The sequence below is a fragment of the Anomaloglossus baeobatrachus genome, chromosome 1 (assembly GCF_048569485.1).
Source record: "Anomaloglossus baeobatrachus isolate aAnoBae1 chromosome 1, aAnoBae1.hap1, whole genome shotgun sequence".
Taxonomy (NCBI): Eukaryota; Metazoa; Chordata; class Amphibia; order Anura; family Aromobatidae; genus Anomaloglossus; species Anomaloglossus baeobatrachus.
Window position 1 is genome coordinate 86,714,729 of NC_134353.1, and position 25,990 is coordinate 86,740,718.

The 25,990-nt window shown below is 47.3% G+C and overlaps 1 protein-coding gene across 1 annotated transcript in view; it reads left to right on the forward strand.

Annotated features, from left to right (window-relative positions):
• The window catches only part of CC2D2A (coiled-coil and C2 domain containing 2A), a 180,422-nt gene that overhangs the window by 51,835 nt on the left and 102,597 nt on the right, over positions 1-25,990 (forward strand). Inside the window, 5 exon segments of the mRNA XM_075346899.1 lie at positions 5,783-5,951; positions 7,577-7,713; positions 11,194-11,325; positions 13,272-13,481; positions 13,687-13,793. Of these exon segments, the coding sequence (XP_075203014.1) occupies positions 5,783-5,951; positions 7,577-7,713; positions 11,194-11,325; positions 13,272-13,481; positions 13,687-13,793 (755 nt within the window).

Sequence of the window (25,990 nt, forward strand, 5' to 3'; positions counted from 1 at the left end):
TGGACTCTGCGAGCCGTACGGCGGTTGCAGCCGCCAATTCGGTAGCAATACGCAGGGCCTTGTGGCTGCGGGAATGGAAGGCAGATTCGGCTTCCAAAAAGTGCTTAACTGGATTGCCATTTTCTGGCGACCGTTTGTTTGGTGAGAGATTGGATGAAATCATCAAACAATCCAAGGGAAAGGAAACATCCTTACCCCAGGCCAAACCAAAAACACCCCAACAGAGGAGGGGACAGTCGAGGTTTCGGTCCTTTCGGGGTGCGGGCAGGTCCCAATTCTCCTCGTCCAAAAGGCCTCAGAAGGATCAGAGGAACTCCGACGCATGGCGGTCTAAATCACGCCCTAAAAAGACCGCCGGAGGTGCCGCTACCAAGGCGGCTTCCTCATGACTTACGGCCTCCTCACACCGCATCCTCGTTCGGTGGCAGGCTCTCCCGCTTTTGCGACACCTGGCTGCCACAAGTAAAAGACCGTTGGGTGAGAGACATTTTGTCTCACGGTTACAGGATAGAGTTCAGCTCTCGTCCTCCGACTCGATTCTTCAGAACATCTCCGCCTCCCGAGCGAGCCGAGGCTCTTCTGCAGGCGGTGGGCATTCTGAAGGCAGAAGGAGTGGTGGTCCCGGTTCCTCTTCAGCAACAGGGTCACGGTTTCTACTCCAACCTGTTTGTGGTTCCAAAGAAGGACGGGTCCTTCCGTCCTGTTTTGGACCTAAAACTGCTCAACAAACACGTAAGGACCAGGCGGTTCCGGATGGAATCCCTCCGCTCCGTCATCGCCTCAATGTCCCACGGAGATTTCCTAGCATCGATCGATATCAAGGATGCTTATCTCCACGTACCGATTGCTCCAGAGCATCAGCGCTTCTTGCGCTTCGCCATAGGAGACGAACACCTTCAGTTCGCGGCACTGCCGTTCGGCCTGGCGACAGCCCCAAGGGTTTTCACCAAGGTCATGGCTACAGTAGTTGCGGTCCTCCACTCTCAGGGTCACTCAGTGATACCTTACTTAGACGATCTGCTGGTCAAGGCACCCTCTCAAGAGGCATGCCAACACAGCCTCAACGTTACTCTGGAGATTCTCCAGAGTTTCGGGTGGATCATCAATTTTCCAAAGTCAAATCTGACACCGGTCCAATCGCTGACATATCTTGGCATGGAGTTTCATACTCTTCCAGCGATAGTGAAGCTTCCGCTGGACAAACAGCGTTCACTACAGACAGGGGTGCAATCTCTCCTTCAAGGTCGGTCACACCCCTTGAGGCGCCTCATGCACTTCCTGGGGAAGATGGTGGCAGCAATGGAAGCAGTCCCTTTCGCGCAGTTTCACCTGCGTCCTCTTCAATGGGACATCCTACGCAAGTGGGACAGGATGCCGACGTCCCTAGATAGGAACGTCTCCCTCTCTCAGGCAACCAAAGCTTCCCTTCGGTGGTGGCTTCTTCCCACCTCATTATCGAAGGGGAAATCCTTCCTACCCCCATCCTGGGCGGTGGTCACGACGGACGCGAGTCTGTCAGGGTGGGGAGCAGTTTTTCTCCACCACAGGGCTCAGGGTACGTGGACTCAGCAAGAGTCCTCACTTCAGATCAATGTTCTGGAGATCAGGGCAGTGTATCTTGCCCTAAAAGCGTTCCAGCAGTGGCTGGAAGGCAAGCAGATCCGAATTCAGTCGGACAACTCCACAGCGGTGGCTTACATCAACCACCAAGGTGGGACACGCAGTCGGCAAGCCTTCCAGGAAGTCCAGCGGATTCTGCTGTGGGTGGAAGCCACAGCATCCACCATATCCGCAGTTCACATCCCGGGCGTAGAAAACTGGGAAGCAGACTTTCTCAGTCGCCAGGGCATGGACGCAGGGGAATGGTCCCTTCACCCGGACGTGTTTCAGGAGATCTGTTGCCGCTGGGGGATGCCGGACGTCGACCTAATGGCGTCACGGCACAACAACAAGGTCCCAACATTCATGGCTCGATCTCAAGATCACAGAGCTCTGGCGGCAGACGCCTTAGTTCAGGATTGGTCGCAGTTTCAGCTTCCTTATGTGTTTCCTCCTCTGGCACTGTTGCCCAGAGTGTTACGCAAGATCAGGGCCGACTGCCGCCGCGCCATCCTCGTCGCTCCAGACTGGCCGAGGAGGTCGTGGTACCCGGATCTGTGGCATCTCACGGTCGGCCAACCGTGGGCACTGCCAGACCGACCAGATTTGCTGTCTCAAGGGCCGTTTTTCCATCTGAATTCTGCGGCCCTCAACCTGACTGTGTGTGTGGCCATTGAGTCCTGGATCCTAGCGTCTTCAGGATTATCTCTAGTAGCAGTCACCTCACTTCGGAGAGTGTCTGAGTTGGCAGCGTTATCATGCAAAGCCCCTTTCCTGGTGTTTCACCAGGACAAGGTGGTTCTGCGTCCGGTTCCGGAATTCCTCCCTAAGGTGGTATCCCCTTTTCATCTCAATCAGGACATCTCCTTACCCTCGTTTTGTCCTCATCCAGTTCACCAATGTGAAAAGGATTTGCACTTGTTAGATCTGGTGAGAGCACTCAGACTCTACATTTCTCGTACGGCGCCCCTGCGCCGCTCGGATGCACTCTTTGTCCTTGTCGCTGGCCAGCGTAAAGGGACACAAGCTTCCAAATCAACCCTGGCTCGGTGGATCAAGGAACCAATTCTCGAAGCTTACCGTTCCTCGGGGCTTCCGGTTCCCTCAGGACTGAAGGCCCATTCTACCAGGGCCGTGGGAGCGTCCTGGGCCTTGCGACACCAGGCTACGGCTCAGCAGGTGTGTCAGGCAGCTACCTGGTCGAGCCTGCACACTTTCACGAAACACTATCAGGTGCATACCTATGCTTCGGCAGATGCCAGCCTAGGTAGGCGAGTCCTTCAGGCGGCAGTTGCCCACCTGTAGGACGGAGCCGTTACGGCTCTATTATGAGGTATTATTTACCCACCCAGGGACTGCTTTTGGACGTCCCAATTGTCTGGGTCTCCCAATTAGGAGCGACAAAGAAGAAGGGAATTTTGTTTACTTACCGTAAATTCCTTTTCTTCTAGCTCCAATTGGGAGACCCAGCACCCGCCCCTCTTTTTGTATACACATGTTGTTCATGTTAAATGGTTTCAGTTCTCCGATATTCCTTCGGATTGAATTTACTTTAAACCAGTTTATAATTTTTTCCTCCTTCTGGCTTTTGCACCAAAACTGATTAGCCCGTAGCAGCACGGGGGGTGTATAGGCTGAAGGGGAGGGGCTTTACACTTTTAGTGTAATACTTTGTGTGGCCTCCGGAGGCATAGCTATACACCCAATTGTCTGGGTCTCCCAATTGGAGCTAGAAGAAAAGGAATTTACGGTAAGTAAACAAAATTCCCTTCTTCCAGTCTGGTCTCCATTTTCTCCTGCCACAAGTCACCCAATACATACACCCTGTACATCCATCATTACTAGACAATAGGTCCTCTTCAAATCGACATGAGGAACTGTCCCTGTCCCTATATACTAACCCCTACCAATGTGGGCCAATCCCAACACTTAACTATCTCTGACCCTGCAGATGGTTGCTGGGCAGATCTTCCTGACAAACCACTGTACACTACTACATTACAATCTTATCACTACTACAATTCACAGATTACACATTATACTACATTACAATTCACATGACGCAGGACACAATTTAGATTACAGTACATGACAATACAATAACTCGTTTTGTGTCTTCAGGAGAAGGAATGTGAGAGCATCAGTCTACCTCCTTACATTGTCCCCTTCTCTTTGCTGACTGCCGCTTTTGATGATTGCTCCTACCTCCTGCAATTATCTATTACTCTGTGACACTCTTAGGCTGTGTGCGTCCGTTGCGTACTGCCGTGACAAATATTCTGCAGCGACTTGTCAGCACATGTGTGCTTCAAATCGCTGCAGAAACACTGTGTAATGGATGCAGTGTGTCTGCAGAATAGATGCCGATTTCATGCGCTCTGGATGCTGCCTCTCCCATAGACAAAGTGGGAGCAGCATCCAAAGCGCACAAAATAAGTGACATGTTGCTTTTTTGAGCGCAGCGATTTGGATCACAATTTCAGCATGCAAATCGCTGCGCTCTCAAACGCAACGTGCGGATGGATTATGCACAATCTTCATAGATTGTGCTGGGGACACAGGACCCATGCCTTTACGCTGCAGTGCAATACGCAGCGTAAAGGCATGAAATTATGCAACGTGCGCACACAGCCTTAAGTAGAAGGAGGACTAGAGCAGAGACCGCAGGCTCTAAGTAAAGTGCATAAATTATGTCATTTATCTAACACTAGCAATGTACTGTCAGCACCTGGTCAGAATTAGCAGGACAGGTGGCTATGTGAAGGAGTTGCACAAATTCTACAGCAACATAACTGTAGGACATTTTTTATGAAGGCTGTTTAGGAAATTACTGGAATTTGTATTTGGGATTAAATCAATAAAGAGGCCATTACCTTTATATAAGTTATTCAAATGTAATCAACCACTTTTCATTCAACATTTCAAGAAATATCAGGAGATACAGGGTTTTCTGCTCAGAATGATCTTTTATTACTCTGCTTTGCCACCCAATAATCAAAATTTTGAAGAACAGCTAAAATTCACTAAAATCAATAATTATTCTAGTATTTTAATGGATGCTAATAAATTTTAGGTTCACATACTCTAAAAGCACAAATTTTGGGTTAGTAACTAAAGTCTGCTAAACAGCTGGCCAAGTGTTTTATTTTTATTTCATTTTATATCGTCAGATAAGCCGCTGCTAGTGGTGACTGTGCCCTTTTGATTCCAGGGGCAGCAATCAGCAGACCCTCCTTAATTTGCTTATCTCTGAGGCTCCCATTTATTTAAAATGAGTTTTTCTCAACCATCTAGACTACATCAAGAGCAATTAAAGGGAACCTGTCACCAGATTTGGTCGCTATAAGCTGCAGCCACCACCACTGAGCTCTTATATATAGCATTTTAGAATACTGTATATAAGAGCCCAGGCCACTTTGTAGAACGTAAAAAACACTTTTATAATACACACCTAAGGAGTGGTCCGGTCCGATGGGTGTCGCTGCTCTGTGATCCGGCTCCTCTTCTCTGCGGTGATTACCATCCTCCTTCTGGTAAGGCCCGTGTACATGACGCGTCTAGGTCATCCACACTAGCTGGCATTGAGGTCCTGCGCAGGCGCGCTTTGATCTGCACTGCTCAGGGCAGATCAAAGTATTGTTGGGAGCATGCGCAGGTGGTCTCTAACCTTTCCTCGCATCTGAGCAGTACATTACTTTGATCTGCCCTCAGCAGCGCAGATCAAAGTGCGTCTGCGCAGGACCACAATGCCTGCCTGTGTGGATGACATAGACGCATCATCCAAACTGGGTTGGATAGGAGGACAGAGATCGCAGCAAGAGGAGGCGCCGGACTGGAGAGCAGTGACCCCTATCAGACCGGACCGCCCCTTAGGTGAGTATTATAAAGTGTTTTTTTTTTTTTGTTATACACAACGGCCTGGGCCCTTATAAACAAAATTCTGGAATGCTGTATATAAGGGCTCAATGGTGGTGGCCGCAGCTTATAGTTGCCAAATCTGGTGACAGGTTCCCTTTAATGATAGAATTTACCAGAACATTTAAAAGATGATGAAAGTTATAAATACGTAGTAGTGCATCAACAGAATAATGTATTTGCATTGCTACGTACATCATTTTTCATTTTTTTCTGTCGCTGATCTCCTTAAATTGAAAATAATATCTTCCTCTATTGTACTGACAAGGTGACATTGTTACAGGGAGAAGAAGAGTCTTTGGTTCCTGAAGATGACCTGTTTCTCATTGACCAGACCGCACGTGACTTCATAGAGCTGACGGCTGCTGAATATGAAGGATATCACAGCCGGTTGCAGAAAGAGCAAGACATTTTTTTCTCGCCGAGCTTTCGACAAGGTGACAAGCCCACTTACAGTACATAACATAATGTTTTTTTCATTTAAGATAAAAGCTGCTGTGCATCTGTACAAATGAAGAAATCCTTTTCCCCATTAGGAAAATCTGAGTCAATGGAAAAAAAACCTCTTTTTTAACATCTGTGGCTTAGATGGAGTGGAGAACGTCTCTAGTGGACCCAGCATTTTGGTGCTATACACTATTATTTCAGTCGCCATTATATGTAATGCTCAATTATTGTAGGGTGGTGCGGTAGGAAAATTGGTAGTTTGTCACAAACAGCCCACAGATTATAGCTTATTTCAGGGGTCCTAATCTGTGGCTGGCTTATTATCAGAGGTCCATCCTAACAAGAAAGGACTTGTCGAAATATATTAACCGTTTTGAAGCAAAGTATCCTATCAATATAATGTTAAATAGTAGTGATACATACAGTACCAGTCTAAAGTTTGAACACAGCTGTTTATTCAATGGTATGCCTAGTTGGATTGTGCACAATGTAAATTCAGACTGAAGGCAGCAAATCTGTGATGTAACACATATAGAAATAAGGATAATAGAAACACCTATGATAAAAACCAGAATTTATGCTAATTATTTAATTTTTCAAAGCACCGACTTTTACTCTGATGACAACTATATACCCACTTGGCATTCTCCCAAACAACTTCATCCGTCACCTGGAATATACCAAAGTTAAAATTACAAGATTGAACAACTATACAATGGATTCTTAATAAATGTAGCAAAAGAAAAAAATTGGATTGGCTTATGAATATAAAATCTAAGGGGCGTCCCTTCTCAGGAAGCCATTGTGTGAAACATGCGTCAGGGGATCCAGTGGTAACTATGATGTGCATATCCGCTCTCCCTTATGTGTTTGTTGAATACTCTGCTCAATATAATGCCACTGTAAGTTGCAGATTACCTGTGCTTGCAATTGATTTAGTCCTTCTGATGTCTCAAGACCACATGTATCTACCTTACTATGGGGAATATACTGTTCTAACTCATTTATTGCAATCCCAAGGAAAAGGTGTTATCCTATTTTACTAGCAAGTTGTTTATATATTATTTTTCCATGTGAATTTTTGCACTTTGCTGGGATGCACACTATTGTATTGATTAAGAAACTAGTGGAATATTTTATTTGGCTAACTTTTCTATTTTGTTATTATTATTATTATTATTATTATTATTATGTACACTTAATAAAGATTACAATTTTTTCCTTTTTTTTGGAGTAGTTAACCTACATTGATTTTTCTGACACTTTACCAAGCTTGGGAACATAAATAACGCCAAGTCAGACTGCCACCTACAGAAAGTTACACAGCACTTAGTCCCCATCAATTTAGAGCTATGTTTGGCAGCTTTACTTACATGCCCTTCAATTGCCATATTTTCAGGCTTGTTTAAAGAGTTGATTGATGATTTATTTGATTTATACAGTCTCTACCTCCAAAATATGGTACTAGCCAGCTAGTTCTCTTTCCTTATGGGAGAGAGTTAATTTGCAAGAAAATATTCGTGGGCTCTTGACCTTTATGAGGATACGACTAAAAGAGGTATGAGAAAACCCAACATAAATCTGATTTATTATTTTTTTTGGCTTTTGAATTCAGTGCCACCCAGTCAGAAGGTCCCCGAGAACATGCAGCCAAGGTATCTGGAAGATGAGGGCTTATATATCGGCGAGAGGCCAAAAGTTTCCCGAACCAACCAGAACCTCCTGGAGAATCGTATATTACAACAGGATGAGGTATTGCATTGATGATATTGCCTGGCATTTTTTATTATTCTACATTTAAGGTACAGCTTCATGATTGTAAATATTTCTGAAAATATTTCAACATTCTCATGACAATATTGCAAAAATGTGCTACCAAAATGACAATGTTTGTGCCTGCATCTTAGCTACAGTTTTACCACTGAAACCATGACACTCTGCCACTAAATACAGTGGAACCTTGGATTACGAGCATAATTGGTTCCGGGACTGTGCTCTTAAACCAAGTTACTCTTATATCAAAGCACATTTTCCAGTAGGAAATAATGGAATCACAGACAATTCGTTCCACAACCCACATAGTTACTGTATTTATACAAACTTATTACAGTAATACAAAATGTCCTGTGTTCATATAAAATTATTACAGCACACTAATCCAAAACACTGTACAGTAAAAAACATGTAAAACAAATTAAACTGCACTTTAGCTTACAATAGAATTGTTGTGTGCGGAGACAGTATAAGCATTGTGTGTACTGGTTATCAATAAGAAAGTACAATACTATATCCACAAATGCAAATTGGTAGAAATGCTATATAGTATATTCTGTACTGTACAATGGTATACTGTATACAGTACATATGTACAGAAAATTACCTCCAGAGCGCGGTGAAAGGACGGAACCGGAAGTGTGCACGGTGGGAATTTGCTCTTATTGCAAAGCATTGCTCTTAAACCAAGTTACAAATTTGGAAAAAGCTTTGCTTGTCTTGCAAAACACTCTCAAACCAAGTTACTCTTAAACCAAGGTTCCACTGTACTAGTTTTGCCTGCCGGACTCAAAGTCTACAATTTATAGCCATCTGAAACTTGGATTATATTTAAAGCGAATCTGACAGCATGTTTTTGCTTTGTAATATGAAGACAGCAGGAAATAAAGGCTATAACACAGATTTCAGTGATGTCACTTATAAAGGTTTAATCACTAGGACATTATCATTGCTGGGACTAGCTGCCTCGTGCCAAGTAGTCCAACCACATCTTTTCGTCTGTTAAGCAGCTCACGGTCAATATACCATATATACTAAGCTGTGGTGTGGGTGGGGTTAGTTTTCTGAGCTCTGCTACATCCAAGAACTCTGAATGTGTCAAAACTGCTGCATTCTCTAAATTAAGGGGAATCTGTCAAGTGATTTTTTAATACAATAGAAATGTCTCTTTAAATCGGGCTAATGGAGACCTCCCAGGATCAGTAAGTTTTATTGCTCAACCTTATCCTGTTTTCTTGTTGTAAGCTTCGTAGAATACAGTATGACATAGTAAATGGTCAAACATATGTAAATACACACTGCATATGCCCTGCTCTTCCTTTCCACCTCTCAGTGCTGGCATCAATGAAAGTAAATCTGAACTGAATTTGCACGGCTGCCCCCACCCAGATTTTCTCCCACCTCTCAGCAATGATAGTGAATGCACTGAGAGAGGTGGGTGGGGGAGCCGTGAATATGCATGTTGTATTTACATACACTTGACTAATGTGCAGAGACACGGAATTCTATGGAGCATGCAGCAAGATCACAGGATAAGGTAGGGCAATACAATTTATCCTGAAAGGTCTCCTTAAGCCCTATTTAAAGATATCATTAGTATTGTACTATAAAATCACTTGATTAGTTTTCCTTTAAGTGAGACATTGCGGGAATCGGGGTTGTTATACATTATGCTGGTCTCAGATGAGGTAGCAAAAACGAGGTGATTGATTCCCTTTAAGGGATCTATAGGTGCTAATGACAGTAACGTGATATCTCAACATTTTCATCCTCTCTGAAAAGAGATAGCAACTATTTGTCTTGCTCATCTGATGAGAATGGAGATTTGGGGTGCGTTCTTGGAAATGTAGAATTTTACACAACCGAACTTATTTTTCAAACTTGCCTAATTGATGGGTCAGTAAAGGAAAATAAGGCTTGTTGTGGGACATTAAAGAGTCTCTCGTTCAGTGGCTAATGTGATAAAAATCTGCAAACCACTTTATCTAAAAATGATGTTTCTCTCGCCTCATTGGGGTACCCAGCTCCCATGGGCCTGTGTCACCCAATGAGGGTTCCGAGAGAGATTTTTACGGTGAGTACACAAAAATCAACTTTTCTCTCTCGCCTCATTGTGGACACAGGACCATGGGAGGTGTGTCCCCCGAAAGGGAAGGCGCCGGCACCGGACAACGGAGACTCCCTTTAGGCCCTATTCCACCGCAGAGCGACCGTTAGGTAAGTATTATAAAGTGTTTTTTATGTTGTCACAGCGGCCTGGGCTCTTATATTCAGCATGTTAGAATGCTGTATATAAGAGCCCAGTGGTGGTGGCTGCAGCTTATAGTCCAAAAAAGTGGTGACAGGTTCCCTTTAAAAAATTCCCAAGTTCTCTCCATAAGTGAATCCTGCCTGATTAACTTCCGATCCTCTGCTTGTTGTTAAGTGATGTCCGCCTAGCAACAGAGACGGAGTAAGGAAGTGTGAACAGGTCTTTGTCTCTGCTTCAGCTCTGATGTCGGTCAAACTGCACACAGACATGACATAGAGACACTATGGGGAGATAAGGTATGCACACCAGTGACTATGTAAGGGGAATACATGAAATAGCAGAAACTGCTGTGTGAATACTGACATGAAAAATCCAATAGCTATATGTAAGAGTAAAAATGTGAAAAATGGAACCTGCATTACTGCCATGAACATATGAATCAAGAGAAATTTAGCTACTGAATTGATCAATGCAATAGAGCCCCAACACTACGCCAAAGTATTTCTCTACGTTGGGGTCCCTAGCTTGTGTGTGTCCTCTCATGCAGTTAAAAAACCTACCATGTATGGGACGCTGAGACCCAGGCTATTTATGCGTATGATATGGATTGGCAATAGGTGTGGTTGGGGAGGGTTCATGGCAGTAATGCAGATTCCATTTTTCACATTTTCACTCTTAGATATAGCTATTGGATTTTTCAAGTCAGTATTCACACAGCAGTTTCTGCTATTTCATGTATTCCCCTTACATAGTCACTGGTGTGCATACCTTCTCTCCCCATAGTGATGTTTTTTTAGGTTTTTGCACCCAGTTCAGACTTAGAATGGTGTTCCAAACGTTATTCCTTATTTATGACATAGAGACAGACTTTAGGTTCAGTACAGCCAATATATTGTCTTCAAAGGAGGATGGGAAGAGTGGGAAAGGAAGTTCAAGCACCTGTAGTGCTGGCAAACTGCCGATCAAGAAGAACCTTTGCGATTCAGAGAAATAATGACAAGTTACAGATGCAAGAATAGGGACAGCTCCTCTGCTGCAGTTTTAACTTGTGGGAGATGAGGGCAAAGACCCTGCTTTTCTGTAGTGTGTTTTATTGATTGTTAATTGACTTTGGCAAATTGCTATACATAAATACCACATAAAGTAGAATTAGTGTTTAATATCTCACCTTTTTTTTTTTTTTGCTCTTTTGCTACGTATTATTTTAGGGAAAGAACTGGTTTGGGGACGATGGAAACCTTTTAGCTTTGCCTAATCCAATAAAAGCCTCTCCCACGAGACCCCCAATATTCTCCCTGCATGAAGGAATAGACCCAGCCTTGGAGACCATATACATAAAGGTACACAGAGGGTATGAAATATGTAAGGGGATTGATTTATGACACGTGGAAACATTCTGATCATACGATCTAGTCCCTGCAGATGCATTTCTCATCCGGTGTAATTGATCTGCCCTTCTCTGTCTTTCATTGTCTGTTTCCCTGTGGAGCACGGTATTCATACCGGTAATTATAGCTCATTGTTATTCTTCTGATTATATTACAGAATATGACTTTGCACTGACTTTTAGATTTTTGTAAATTGACCTTTCTCTTTTATAACTTAGTTTACAATAGGGTCTATAATTATGTACTGTGTCCTAGCTATAGTGAGTGCAGAGGTAGAAGAGTAATATAGATGGCACATAGTAGGTGAGGCCCGCCACAGTCTAGGCACCACGTGGTCACCTGGGGTCCAAGAGACGTTATTGATATGAGTGATGTGGCTGTCATCCCGTGTAAGGCGCGATGCAAGTCATTAACATCAGTAATGTGTGTTGCACCCCACATGATCACATAGGGTCTTGACTCCCGTGTCAGTGGCAGAGCCGCTCTGATCTGGAACCGCGGTGGCTCAAGGGGTCTCCGGACTCGGGGGGGTCACGCAGACACTCGAATTTAAGAGGGGGATATGTACAAAGAGGGTTAGAAGTTCGTGACGCCACCCACGGTGCGTGGTAAGGTGGAGTACCACTGCGGCTGTTGGGAGCGCCCGGTTGCGGTGGTATGGCAGCAAGGTGTTTGACCCCTCCGGGGCCTGGTGATGGCAGTGAAGGGGTGCCGTTGGAGGGAAAAGGGTTTCTGCGTACTAACTCAGTCCAAGAATACTGACACCGACAACTTGCAAACCAGAATTCTGAGCACCGCTGCAGCAGGGAGGGAGCACGCTTGGATCCGTGCCCTTGGTGTTGCTTATTAGCCTGTGACCTTTTCCGTTGCACCTTCTTCACAATTTGGACCCTGTAGTATGGAACTAGTCGGGTCCCGCTCACCCGTATGGCTGAGTAAGCTTGCTCTCAGCGTTCACGCTTGGGATTTTCTGGACGGTGCTTTGGGAAAGTCCTATCCCCTCGTTGCGCTAGTACCTCGATTTTGGAGCAGGTGGGGGAGGAATCTTGAAGACTTCACCCCCGTCGGGTAAATTACCAGGATGCGTGAAGCTACTTCCCGGGCCTAGGGTCCACGTACCCCGTCGTGCCCTGGCCCCTGCCCGGAGATGGCTCAAGGCCGCCGGCTGCCCTACTTGGCAGATCCGTGCCCCTTGACACGATCCCCTGTGACCGGGGTTCTAGCTCCTACCAGGTCTAGGCCAACGTCTGCCACCTAGTAGTCTCAAGGAGCCCTGCTCCCAAACCGGTGACCTCTCACTTCGAGAGTCACCACTCCACACTCTCTTTCCTCCTCACCCCTCACTCTTTCTCTCTCCTTCTCTTAACACTTCTGACTCTCCCCTACCAACCCCCCAAGGGGGTGGCCCTATTATTCCCTTTAGGCCCCCCATTGGTGTGTCTGGTGGGTGTGGTGTAGAGTGTTCCTAGGGTTTTGACTGGCTCTGCTCTTAGCAACACCAAAGGACCAGGATCCGTAACCAAGGAGGATGTGGATACCGTGCAGAAGGGCAGATTGCACAATACCCTGTGACGACCTGATAGGCCAGGGCGTCACAAAAGTAACAGGCAGTAGCGGGACAGATATGGAGAAGTTCGAGGAGAGGTGAGTATAGTAGTTTATTGGGGGGGTTTAATCTCTTCCCAGCAGGTTCGATTCTCACCAAATTTATTTGATAGCTATCAAGTCCATCCCACCCTCCTCCCCAAATCTTCACCAAGTAAACCCTCTCTATATGCCACATATGTTGCCTCCCATTAACAACAAAAGCATAAATGCATACAAGAAGACTAAGAAGGCTTGGGTATCCTTCTGCATGTTGGACATTCAAACCTTCTCGTTCTATGTTTTCCTCAAAGGCAGTCCCTTCCAAGAAATCACGTCAGTACATGGTGGAGTCTGGAGGACTTCAAGGAGACTTTCAGTTGGATATTGATATTTCCGGGATTGTTTTCACCCATCACCCACTTTTTAGTAGAGAACATGTTCTGGCATCCAAGTTATCCCAGCTTTACGATCAGTATCTGGGAAGGAAGCAAAAGAACCTTTCCAACCTCCTATCAGACAAGGTATGTGGTTATGTGTCCTCTGGCTGCTGCTTTACCAATGTTTGTAAGGTATTGAAACAATTAATTTTATTATTCAGGGGCCTATATGGTGCATACATGTACTAAGCATAATGACTGGAAGTCTTGAGGCCTTTGTAATAGATTTACATATTTCTGAATGGTGGTTCTTATTTTTTTTCTCTTCCTCTCTTTTCCTGTGATAAAGTTACATGCACTGAGGAATGCAGTACAGAACATTTCCACTGGAGGCGCTGCCCATATTTCCAGCACTGTAGCTGAACACAGTATTTCTGAATATAAAGTGGAAATCAGGTGAGCAGGCTAAGGTGAAGGTATCCTGTTATCTGAAAGGGGTTGGCATCTAATGGATGCGACAATCCCTGGCAGCTGCATGCTGCTATTTTTGGCTGGGGAGGCGGCCTAATAACCATAGGCCTCCCCTGTCTGAGAATACTAGCCCCCAGCTGTCGGGCTTTATCTTGGCTGGGTATCAAAATTGGGGGAACGCTCGTCGTTTTTTTAAACTTTTTATGTGGTTCCTTTTATTTTGATACACCGCCAAGATAAGAGCACAGCTGGTGGCTGCAGCCTGTAGCCATGGCTTTATCTGTGCTGGGTATCAATATGGGGGAGACCTTACACCAATTTTTTATTTATTTATTTTTACTGTACGATATAGACGCACACATTCTGGTCCTTATAGACTTATATGGGGCCTGGAATATGGACCGGAATCGGATATTAAAAACCAGATAGCAGGGACCCACCGGTCCCGGTTATCTTCGAGTCCTCTCATCACGAATATCAACCCAACCCACTGATTTTAGGAAGACTGGCCAACTATCTAATGTGCTAACTACTGTAGTAGCATACCACCAATGGTGACAGATCATGTTATGGTTTTATGACTAGTGAGCTGGTTGAGCCCAGTCCTGAACTGCCCTACTTCTTGCCTGACATCTGCCTACTTTTCCCAAATCCTCTGTATAGAAGTCTGGAGGTTTTGTATGGAGCGGGCTCACCTGCCGAGCCTGCTCAATCCTGGCATGTGTTTTACACAGCAGGCACCTTCTGATAACTGCTGTGATTGGAGGTAGCTTTGATTAAACCAGTTCACCTCTTAAGGCCCCGTCACACTAAGCAACATCGCTAGCAACATCGCTGCTAACGAACAACTTTTGTGACGTTGCTAGCGATGTTGCTGTGTGTGACATCCAGCAACAACCTGGCCCCTGCTGTGAGGTCGTTGGTTGTTGCTGAATGTCCTGGGCCATTTTTTAGTTGTTTCTCTCCCGCTGTGAAGCACAGATCGCTGTGTGTGACAGCGAGACAGCAACAACTAAATGTGCAGGCAGCAGGAGCCGGCTTCTGCGGAGGCTGGTAACCACAGTAAACATCGGGTAACCAAGAAGCCCTGTCCTTGGTTACCCGATATTTACCTTTGTTACCAGCCTCCGCAGCTCTCACTGTCAGTGCCGGCTCCTGCTCTGTGCACATGTAGCTGCAGGACACATCGGTTTAATTAACCCGATGTGTGCTGTAGCTAGGAGAGCAGGGAGCCAGCGCTAAGCATTGTGCGCTGCTCCCTGCTCTGTGCACATTTAGCTGCAGCACACATCGGGTAATTAACCCGATGTGTGCTGTAACTAGGAGAGCAGGGAGTCAGCGCTCAGTGTGCGCTGCTCCATGCTCTCTGCACGTGTAGCTCTGTGCGCTGGTAACCAAGGTAAATATCGGGTTGGTTACCCGATATTTACCTTAGTTACCAAGCGCAGCATCTTCCACGCGGCGCTGGGGGCTGGTCACTGGTTGCTGGTGAGCTCACCAGCAACTCGTGTAGCGACGCTCCAGCGATCCCTGCCAGGTCAGGTTGCTGGTGGGATCGCTGGAGCGTCGCAGTGTGACATCTCACCAGCAACCTCCTAGCAACTTACCAGCGATCCCTATCGTTGTTGGGATCGCTGGTAAGTTGCTTAGTGTGACTGGACCTTTAGATGGTTAAAAGAAACCATTTAATCTAAGTGATTAGATGGGGAGGAAGCCCTCTGTCACACCCACTGGGACGCGATTGCGGGAGCCCAATGGATAGCTGAGAGCCCAAATTCGTACCTTTCTTTGTCGCTCCATTGGGAGACCCAGACAATTGGGTGTATAGCTCATGCCTCCGGAGGCCACACAAAGTATTACACTAAAAGTGTAAAGCCCCTCCCCTTCTGCCTATACACCCCCCGTGCATCACGGGTTCCTCAGTTTACATGCTTTGTGCGAAGGAGGTCAGACATCCACGCATTAGCTCCACAGCTTGGTCAGCAGCAGCTGCTGACTATGTCGGATGGAAGAAAAGAGGGCCCATTACAGGGCCCCCAGCATGCTCCCTTCTCACCCCACTCTTGTCGGCGGTGTTGTTAAGGTTGAGGTACCCATTGCGGGTACGGAGGCTGGAGCCCACATGCTGTTTTCCTTCCCCATCCCTTGATGGGCTCTGGGGAAGTGGGATCCTAATTCGGTCTCCAGACACTGAGACCGTGCTCCATCCACAGCACCTGGGATATCTGCTGGACAAGGAGCCGAGTATCGTCAGGGACACTGCTGCTTTGAGGTACTCTGTGTCCCCGTGGGGACCGCGCACAGAATCACTCCAGCATTGCTGGGTGTGTTAGTGCACCGGGGACCGCGGCGCTGACCGCGTTTGTGTCATCACACACTACAGCGTGCTGGTGTGCTTGGTTTACTAGAGACTACCGCCTGACCGCGCGCTGCCATTGCAACACGGCAGCGCGCCTGGGATTCTTTGTACGCCGGGGACTTCCGCGCAGACCGAGCTTATACGCCGGCCGCGCTTATAACTTGAGTCCCCGGCTTTTCCGGCCTAGTCTCGGTCTTTTCCCGCCCCCAGGCCTGTCAGTCAGGGGAAGGGAGAGATGTTGTGCAGAACGTCAGCACTGAGGGCTGGAGCGTGCTTTGCATACTCCACCCCCCTCACTGTGCACAGTGGGGCACCAGACTCCCGCACTTTTTCGGGCACGCCCACGGCCTCCTCCTCTCCTCAGGACGCCGGCAGCCATTCCTGTCAGCTCTTCCGACGCTGGAGAGGGGAGACAAGCTCTGGGAGACCCAGGCAGTGTTTCTGGTGACCACATAACCGCTTGACCGGTCGGTAAGCAGCACCTATGGTGCTGGCCCCACTAGTGCAGTAGTGTACATATAGATTATATCCTTATATGCTATACTTTACACTGTATGGTGCACGATTGATTTTTGGCTATATACCCTCCGGGATTGCTCAGAGGACACAACAGCATGTCGTCCACAAGAAGCAATGGTACCAAAGCACAGACTTACTATGCTGCCTGCGCTGCATGTACGGCTATACTACCGGCAGGTTCCACTGACCCTCATTGTGTGCAATGCTCGGCCCCTGTGGCACTTGCTCAGCCGGAGCCTCTGCGAAGGGGGGCCCAGGGGGAACCACCAGCTAACACTGTCCATGTGACGGGGACAGAGTTTGCAGTTTTTACTGATAGACTTTCTGAGACTATGGCTAAGATATTAGAAGCTTTGCAGTCCAGACCGGTATCTCAGACCATGGGCACTGTGGAATCACTGCACCATGGTCCACCTCAGTTGGAGCAACATTGTCCTCCCGGGGTGTCTCATAGGTCCCAGGGTGAGGTCTCTGACACGGACCGCAGTCCCAGACCACCTAAGCGAGCTCGCTGGGAAACTCACTCGACATCATCACATTGTTCACGGTCTCAGCAGGACTCTCTGTATGATGAAGCGGAGGTAGCTGATCAGGATTCTGATCCTGAGGCCGCTCTCAACCTAGATACACCTGATGGGGACGCCATAGTGAATGATCTTATCGCGTCCATCAATCAAATGTTGGATATTTCTCCCTCAGGTCCTCCAGTAGAGGAGTCAGCTTCTCAGCAGGAGAAATTCCGTTTTAGGTTTCCCAAGCGTACCACGAGTATGTTTCTGGACCACTCTGACTTCAGAGACGCAGTCCAGAAACACCAAGCTTGTCCTGATAAGCGTTTTTCCAAGCGCCTTAAGGATACACGTTATCCATTTCCCCCTGACGTGGTCAAGGGCTGGACTCAGTGTCCCAAGGTGGATCCCCCAATCTCCAGACTGGCGGCTAGATCCATAGTCGCAGTGGAAGATGGGGCTTCACTCAAGGATGCTACTGACAGGCAGATGGAGCTCTGGTCGAAATCCATCTTTGAAGCCATCGGCGCATCTTTTGCCCCAGCATTTGCAGCAGTATGGGCACTCCAAGCTATCTCAGCGGGTCAAGCGCAGATTGACGCAATCACACGTACGTCTGCGCCGCAAGTGGCGTCCATAACCACTCAGACGACGGCATTTGCGTCCTACGCTATTAATGCCATCCTGGACTCTGCGAGCCGTACGGCGGTTGCAGCCGACAATTCGGTGGCAATACGCAGGGCATTGTGGCTACGGGAATGGAAGGCAGATTCGGCTTCCAAAAAGTGCTTAACCAGTTTGCCATTTTCTGGTGACCGTTTGTTTGGTGAGCGATTGGATGAAATAATCAAGCAATCCAAGGGAAAGGATACATCCTTACCCCAGGCCAAACCAAACATACCCCAACAGAGGAGGGGACAGTCGAGGTTTCGGTCCTTTCGGGGCGCGGGCAGGTCCCAATTCTCCTCGTCCAAAAGGCCTCAGAAGGATCAGACAAACTCCGATTCATGGCGGTCTAAGTCACGTCCTAAAAAGACCGCTGGAGGTGCCGCTACCAAAGCGGCCTCCTCATGACTCTGTCTCCTCACACCGCATCCTCGGTCGGTGGCAGGCTCTCCCGATTTTGCGACACCTGGCTGCCACAGGAAAAAGACCGTTGGGTGAGAGACATTCTGTCTCACGGTTACAGGATAGAGTTCAGCTCTCGTCCTCCAACTCGATTCTTCAGAACATCTCCGCCTCCCGAGCGAGCCGATGCTCTTCTGCAGGCGGTGGACACTCTAAAGGCGGAAGGAGTGGTGATCCCGGTTCCTCTTCAGCAACAGGGTCACGGTTTTTACTCAAACCTGTTTGTGGTTCCAAAGAAAGACGGGTCCTTCCGTCCTGTCCTGGACCTAAAACTGCTCAACAAACACGTAAAGACCAGGCGGTTCCGGATGGAATCCCTTCGCTCCGTCATCGCCTCAATGTCCCAGGGAGACTTCCTTGCATCGGTCGATATCAAAGATGCGTATCTTCACGTACCGATTGCTCCAGAGCATCAGCGCTTCCTGCGTTTCGCCATAGCAGACGAACACCTTCAGTTCGTGGCACTGCCGTTCGGCCTGGCGACAGCCCCACGGGTTTTCACCAAGGTCATGGCTACAGTAGTGGCGGTCCTTCACTCTCAGGGACACTTGGTGATTCCTTACTTAGACGATCTAGTCAAGGCACCCTCTCAAGAGGCATGCCAACACAGCCTCAATGCTACTCTAGAGACTCTCCAGAGTTTCGGTTGGATCATCAATTTTCCAAAGTCAAATCTGACACCGGCCCAATCACTGACATATCTTGGCATGGAGTTTCATACTCTCTCAGCGATAGTGAAGCTTCCGCTGGACAAACAGCGTTCACTGCAGACAGGGGTGCAATCTCTCCTTCTAGGTCAGTCACACCCCCTGAGACGCCTCATGCACTTCCTAGGGAAGATGGTAGCAGCAATGGAGGCAGTTCCTTTTGCGCAGTTTCATCTGCGCCCACTTCAATGGGACATTCTCCGCAAATGGGACAGGAAGTCGACGTCCCTCGACAGGAACGTCTCCCTCTCCCAAGCAGCCAAAGCTTCCCTGCGGTGGTGGCTTCTTCCCACTTCATTGTCGAAGGGGAAATCCTTCCTACCCCCATCCTGGGCGGTGGTCACGACGGACGCGAGTCTGTCAGGGTGGGGAGCAGTCTTTCTCCACCACAGGGCTCAGGGTACGTGGACTCAGCAGGAGTCCTCCCTTCAGATCAATGTTCTGGAGATCAGGGCAGTGTATCTTGCCCTAAAAGCGTTCCAGCAGTGGCTGGAAGGCAAGCAGATCCGAATTCAGTCGGAAAACTCCACAGCGGTGGCTTACATCAACCACCAAGGCGGCACACGCAGTCGTCAGGCTTTCCAGGAAGTTCAGCGAATTCTGATGTGGGTGGAAGCCACGGCCTCCACCATATCCGCAGTTCACATCCCGGGCGTAGAAAACTGGGAAGCAGATTTTCTCAGTCGCCAGGGCATGGACGCAGGGGAATGGTCTCTTCACCCGGACGTGTTTCAGGAGATCTGTTGCCGCCGGGGGATGCCGGACGTCGACCTAATGGCGTCCCGGCACAACAACAAGGTCACGGCATTCATGGCACGATCTCACGATCACAGAGCTCTGGCGGCAGACGCCTTAGTTCAAGATTGGTCGCAGTTTCAACTCCCTTATGTGTTCCCACCTCTGGCACTGTTGCCCAGAGTAATACGCAAGATCAGGTCAGACTGCCGCCACGCCATTCTCGTCGCTCCAGACTGGCCGAGGAGGTCGTGGTACCCGGATCTGTGGCATCTCACGGTGGGCCAACCGTGGGCACTGCCAGACCGTCCAGACTTGCTGTCTCAAGGGCCGTTTTTCCATCTGAATTCTGCGGCCCTCAACCTGACTGTGTGGCCATTGAGTCCTGGATCCTAGCGTCTTCAGGGTTGTCTCAAGAGGTCATTGCCACTATGAGACAGGCCAGGAAACCAACGTCTGCCAAGATCTACCACAGGACGTGGAAGATATTCCTTTCTTGGTGCTCTGATCAGGGATTTTCTCCCTGGCCATTTGCATTGCCCACGTTTCTTTCCTTTCTTCAATCAGGATTGGAAAAAGGTTTGTCGCTCGGCTCCCTTAAGGGACAAGTCTCAGCGCTCTCTGTGTTCTTTCAGAAGCGTCTTGCCAGGCTTTCTCAGGTACGCACGTTCCTGCAAGGGGTTTGTCACATTGTTCCTCCTTACAGGCGGCCGTTAGAACCCTGGGATCTGAACAGGGTTCTGCTGGCCCTTCAGAAGGCACCCTTTGAACCTTTGAAAGATATTTCTCTTTCTCGCCTTTCGCAGAAAGTGGTCTTCCTAGTAGCAGTCACCTCACTTCGGAGAGTGTCTGAGCTAGCAGCGCTGTCATGCAAAGCCCCTTTCCTGGTGTTTCACCAGGACAAGGTGGTGCTGCGCCCGGTTCCGGAATTCCTTCCTAAGGTGGTATCCACCTTTCATCTTAATCAGGATATCTCCTTGCCTTCTTTTTGTCCTCATCCAGTTCATCAATGTGAAAGGGATTTGCATTTGTTAGATCTGGTGAGAGCACTCAGAATCTACATTTCCCGTACGGCGCCTCTGCGCCGCTCGGATGCACTCTTTGTCCTTGTCGCTGGTCAGCGTAAGGGGTTACAGGCTTCCAAATCCACCCTGGCTCGGTGGATCAAGGAACCAATTCTTGAAGCCTACCGTTCTTCTGGGCTTCCGGTTCCCTCAGGGCTAAAGGCCCATTCTACCAGAGCCGTCGGTGCGTCCTGGGCTTTACGGCACCAGGCGACGGCTCAGCAGGTGTGCCAGGCGGCTACCTGGTCGAGCCTGCACACTTTCACCAAACACTATCAGGTGCTTGCCTATGCTTCGGCGGATGCCAGCCTAGGTAGACGAGTCCTTCAGGCGGCGGTTGCCCACCTGTAGGAACGGGCCGTTTTACGGCTCTATTATGAGGTATTATTTTACCCACCCAGGGACTGCTTTTGGACGTCCCAATTGTCTGGGTCTCCCAATGGAGCGACAAAGAAGAAGGGAATTTTGTTTACTTACCGTAAATTCCTTTTCTTCTAGCTCCAATTGGGAGACCCAGCACCCGCCCTGTTGTTTTTTCGTGTACACATGTTGTTCATGTTGAATGGTTTCAGTTCTCCGAGATTCTTCGGATTGAAGTTACTTTAAACCAATTTATTTGCTTTCCTCCTTCTTGCTTTTGCACTAAAACTGAGGAACCCGTGATGCACGGGGGGTGTATAGGCAGAAGGGGAGGGGCTTTACACTTTTAGTGTAATACTTTGTGTGGCCTCCGGAGGCATGAGCTATACACCCAATTGTCTGGGTCTCCCAATTGGAGCTAGAAGAAAAGGAATTTACGGTAAGTAAACAAAATTCCCTTCTTTGTAATGTATCCCCAGAATTTCTGTGTACGTCCCAGTTCCTGACTCTATCATTGGTGTAGATTTACTGAGGACGAAAATAGATAGGAGTTAAACCGTGGTACCATAGGGATGAAAATAGACAAGATCCTTCTTTCGTGATTTTATTGTAAGTCTACGCATTTCAGAGAAATATCTTTTCCTTCTTCAGGACATAATCACATTTTTTTTAAATGTTCTTATGTCCTGAAGAAGGTATTTCTCTGAAATGCCTAGACTTACAATAACATCACGAAAGGAGGATCTTGTCTATTTTCATCCCTACGGCAGCGCGGGTTGACCCCTATCTATCCACGTCTCCAGTTCATCCATCTTGTAGGTCTGCAGCAGCCATATACAGTAGTTGTGACTCTCACAGCTACATTAGGTGAGTCGTTCAACCTTAGTACATTTACCTAATCTTGGATAAGACCCTATTTTGCCTCTTCAGTATTCCAATCAATTAATCAAGATCTGAAAGGATATAAGGATAAGGCAGTTTCATCTGAACTCCCTGCTACTTTTGTTCTTGAGGGGGTCAAGTCAACGGTAGAGGTGTCCGGCATCAGCTGCTCTCCTCTTCTTACTGGCCCAGTTGTGCCGAGCGTCTTTCTAATATTCCAATCTATTGATTTAGATATGAAAGGAGATAAGACTAAGGCAGTTTAATCTCAACTTCCTGCTACTTTTTGTTTTTGAGGAGACAAGTCATCGGGAGAGGTGCCCGGATATGGTTGCTCTCTTCTTACTGGCCCAGTTGTGCTGCGCGTCTCTCCAGTATTCCAATCAATTGATTTAGATATGAAAAGAAATGAGAATAAGGCAGTTTCATCTGAACTTCCTGCTACTTTTGTTCTTGAGGAGACAGTACAGGTGTCCAGATTTGGCTGTTCTCCATCGGCCCAGTTGTGCCGAGCGTCTCTCCAGTATTCCAGTCAATTGATGAAGATATCAAAGGAGATGAGAGTAAAGGCTACTTTACACACTGCGATATCGGTCCCGATATCGCTAGTGTGGGTACCCGCCCCCATCTGTTGCGCGACACGGGCATATCGCTGCCCGTACCGCACAACATCGCCCACAGCCGTCACACATACTTACCTGTCCGGCGACGTCGCTGTGACCGGCGAACCGCCTCCTTTCTAAGGGGGCCGTCCGTGTGGCGTCACAGCGACGTCACTGAAACTTCACTGAACCGCCGCCCAATAGCAGCGGAGGGGCGGAGATGAGCGGGACGTAACATCCCGCCCACCTCCTTCCTTCCGCATAGCGGCCGGAGGCAGGTAAGGGGAGCTTCCTCGTTCCTGCGGCGTCACACGCAGCGATGTGTGCTGCCGCAGGAACGAGGAACAACCTCGTTACTGCTGCAGTAACGAGATTTGAGAATGGACCCCCGTGTCGCCGATTAGCGATTTTGCACGTTTTTGCAACGATGCAAAATCGCTTATCGGTGTCACACGCAACGGCATCGCTAATGCGGCCGGATGTGCGTCACGAATTCCGTGACCCCAACGAGTTCGCATTAGCGATGTCGTAGCGTGTAAAGCCCGCTTAAGGCAGTTTCATCTTAACTTCCTGCTACTTTTGTTCTTGAGGAGACAAGTCAACGGTAGAGGTGTCCGGCATCGGTTGCTCTCTTCTTACTAGCCCAGTTGTGCCAAGCGACTCTCCAGTATTCCAGTCAATCAAAGAAGATATGAAAGGAGATGAGAATAAGGCAGTTTCATGTCAACTCCTTGCTACTTTTGTTCTTGAAAAGACAAGTCAACGGTAGAGGTGTCCGGCATCAGCTGCTCTTCTCTTCTTCCAGTTGTGCCGAGCGTGCCTATATTTGTGGGTTAAGAAGATATAACTGTGGGCTGACAGCTGTGTAATGAGCAAGGTCAGTCTTATTTCCGAACATGTCTGAATTTTCAGTCCCATGGAAATATTGCCATGGCCCCAGCCTTGGAGCCCCTATTGAGCGTTAATAGCATCTGCGTTCCATACAGTGCAGCCACGACCACAGAAGTGGTTCCACATGTCAATGCTTTGTCCTCGCAAGGCTTTGTTTCCAGTACATTACCTCATAGAAAGTAAACTTGGAGAATGTTGGTGACATATTGAGGAGTAATGGTTTCAACTTATGTGCGGCTTCACTGCTCTTCTAATAAATTAGACAAGTCTAATTGGAATCAGACCATTGTGCATAAATTGTGACCATAATGAAAATCACATTCCTTCTTGTATTGTTTTGCTCATTTTTGTATTATTGCTTTTGTTACTGACAATAAATCATGGTGCCAGCCGGAGAGGTGAGAAGTATTTTCTGCAAGAGCAAAAAGTTTAGTACAAAAATGTTTTAAAAATGCAATTACAATTTGAATGAATAAATAATGCAATAATACATGGATATAGGATATAATTTAAAAGTGTAAGTGACAACATGGGAAAAAATGCTTTTAAATTAAAAAATAAAAATAACGACCTAAAACACTGTAGCTTGTCCCATTAGAAACAAGACCTCAAACCAGTGTCTAAAAATCAAATAAAAAAAATAAAAATGGGGTTTCAAGAGGGTTTCTGCTTTGGACATTTTGTTTTTGTTAGAGGCGTATCATCTGTAATATCAGCAAATGTGCAAATGTTCATTTTCTTAGCAGCACCTCCGTAGAGGTATTGGTGAGGTGGTGGTGAGTCTATTTGATGGTTCATGTCAAGATCCAAGGAAAATTGCTGGACTTAAAAAATTTGAACAATTTGTGCTCTGATTCACATAAATTGACAGATAATACCTTTCACTAGTCTAACAAAGCACAAGATTGCAATAGCCAGACGATGCTGTATATGGCATAGTCCTCCTGGCTTTCCAGTAATGCCTTAAGGCCCTGTTACATGCAACGACATCACTAACGAGATATCGTTGGGGTCACGGAATTCGTGATGCACATCCGGCCTCGTTAGCGGCATCGTTGACACCTGCGAGCGACTGCTAACTATGAAAAATACTCACCTTTTCAAATACTCACCTTATCGTTGATCGTTGACACGTCGTTCATTTCCCAAATATTGTTTCTGGTGCAGGACTCAGGTTGTTCGTCGTTCCTGAGGCAGCACACATCGCTATGTGTGACACCCTGGGAACGACTAACAACAACGTACCTGCGTCCTGCCGGCAACGAAGTGGGCATGTCGTTAATGTCGGTGGTCTCCGCCCCTCCGCTTCTATTGGCGGGCCACTGTGTGATGGCGCTGTGACTGCGCACGAACCTCCCCCTTAAAAAAGAGGTTGTTCGCCGCCCACAGCGGCTGGGAAGGCAAGTGTGACACGTCCTAGTAATATTGTGCGCCACGGGCAGCGATTTGCTCGTGAAGCGCAAACGACAGGTGCGGGTGCTTTCACGAGCGATGACTCTGCGTGTAAAGCAGCCTTTACAGCTATCAAATAGTATAATATACCTTTATCATAGCCTGTATAAAAGCCGAGGCAGGGAATGCAGCAGACCAACTCTTTTGGGGTGAATCTGTTTAGTGAGAAGATTTAATAGCTCACTGCTTATTAAAGGGAATCTGTTAGCAGTTTTTTTGGCTGCAAGGGTTAAGACATAAAATTCAGGGATGCCTGTTTTGTCAAGATCCGATCTCTTGTTTATTTGCTATGTTTGCCTAAGCAGCAGGACCCTTATCCTTGCTCAGATTACATTGTCAGTTCACTGCAGTTTCAGTTTGACACCTCACTGTCAATGTCCAATTTCTATAGAGAGACTGGTGTGGATGGGGCTAACTTTCTCAGCTTTGCTACATGGCTAAATCTAAAAATTTTGATAGTGGCAGAACGGCTGCAACCAGTAATCTAAGTGATATATGGTTGGATTTAGAATCCTCTCTCAGGTGACATATCAAAATCCTGCTGCCAGATTCCCTTTAATAGGGAAACTAGTTTACATCTTAATTAATAGGGAGAGAAAAAACCCCTCAATATACTGTACAGATAGCTTGTGACAAAACAGCAGTGAAGAATGGTTACCATCCATGTAAGCATAACCATATGTGTGGAGATCACGTTGACAAAAGTAATGTATTTGCGTTAGAGGTTGAAATTGGTTGGATACAGCCTTAGGAGACCTCAGAGTGTTACACACGTTTATTTAGAGCAAATTGCAGTATCTGTGAGTTAAGTAAAAAAAATATAGCCAAAGCTGGTGAATTGGAATTTCAAAAGGTTCATTCGTTCATCTCTCTTAGGCTATAGTCACACAGGGTGTTTTTGCGCAGGTTTTTTCTGCAGCAAAACCAGAGGTTTTGGTAGGAAATAACCTGTGGTTTTGCAGCGGTTTTGCACT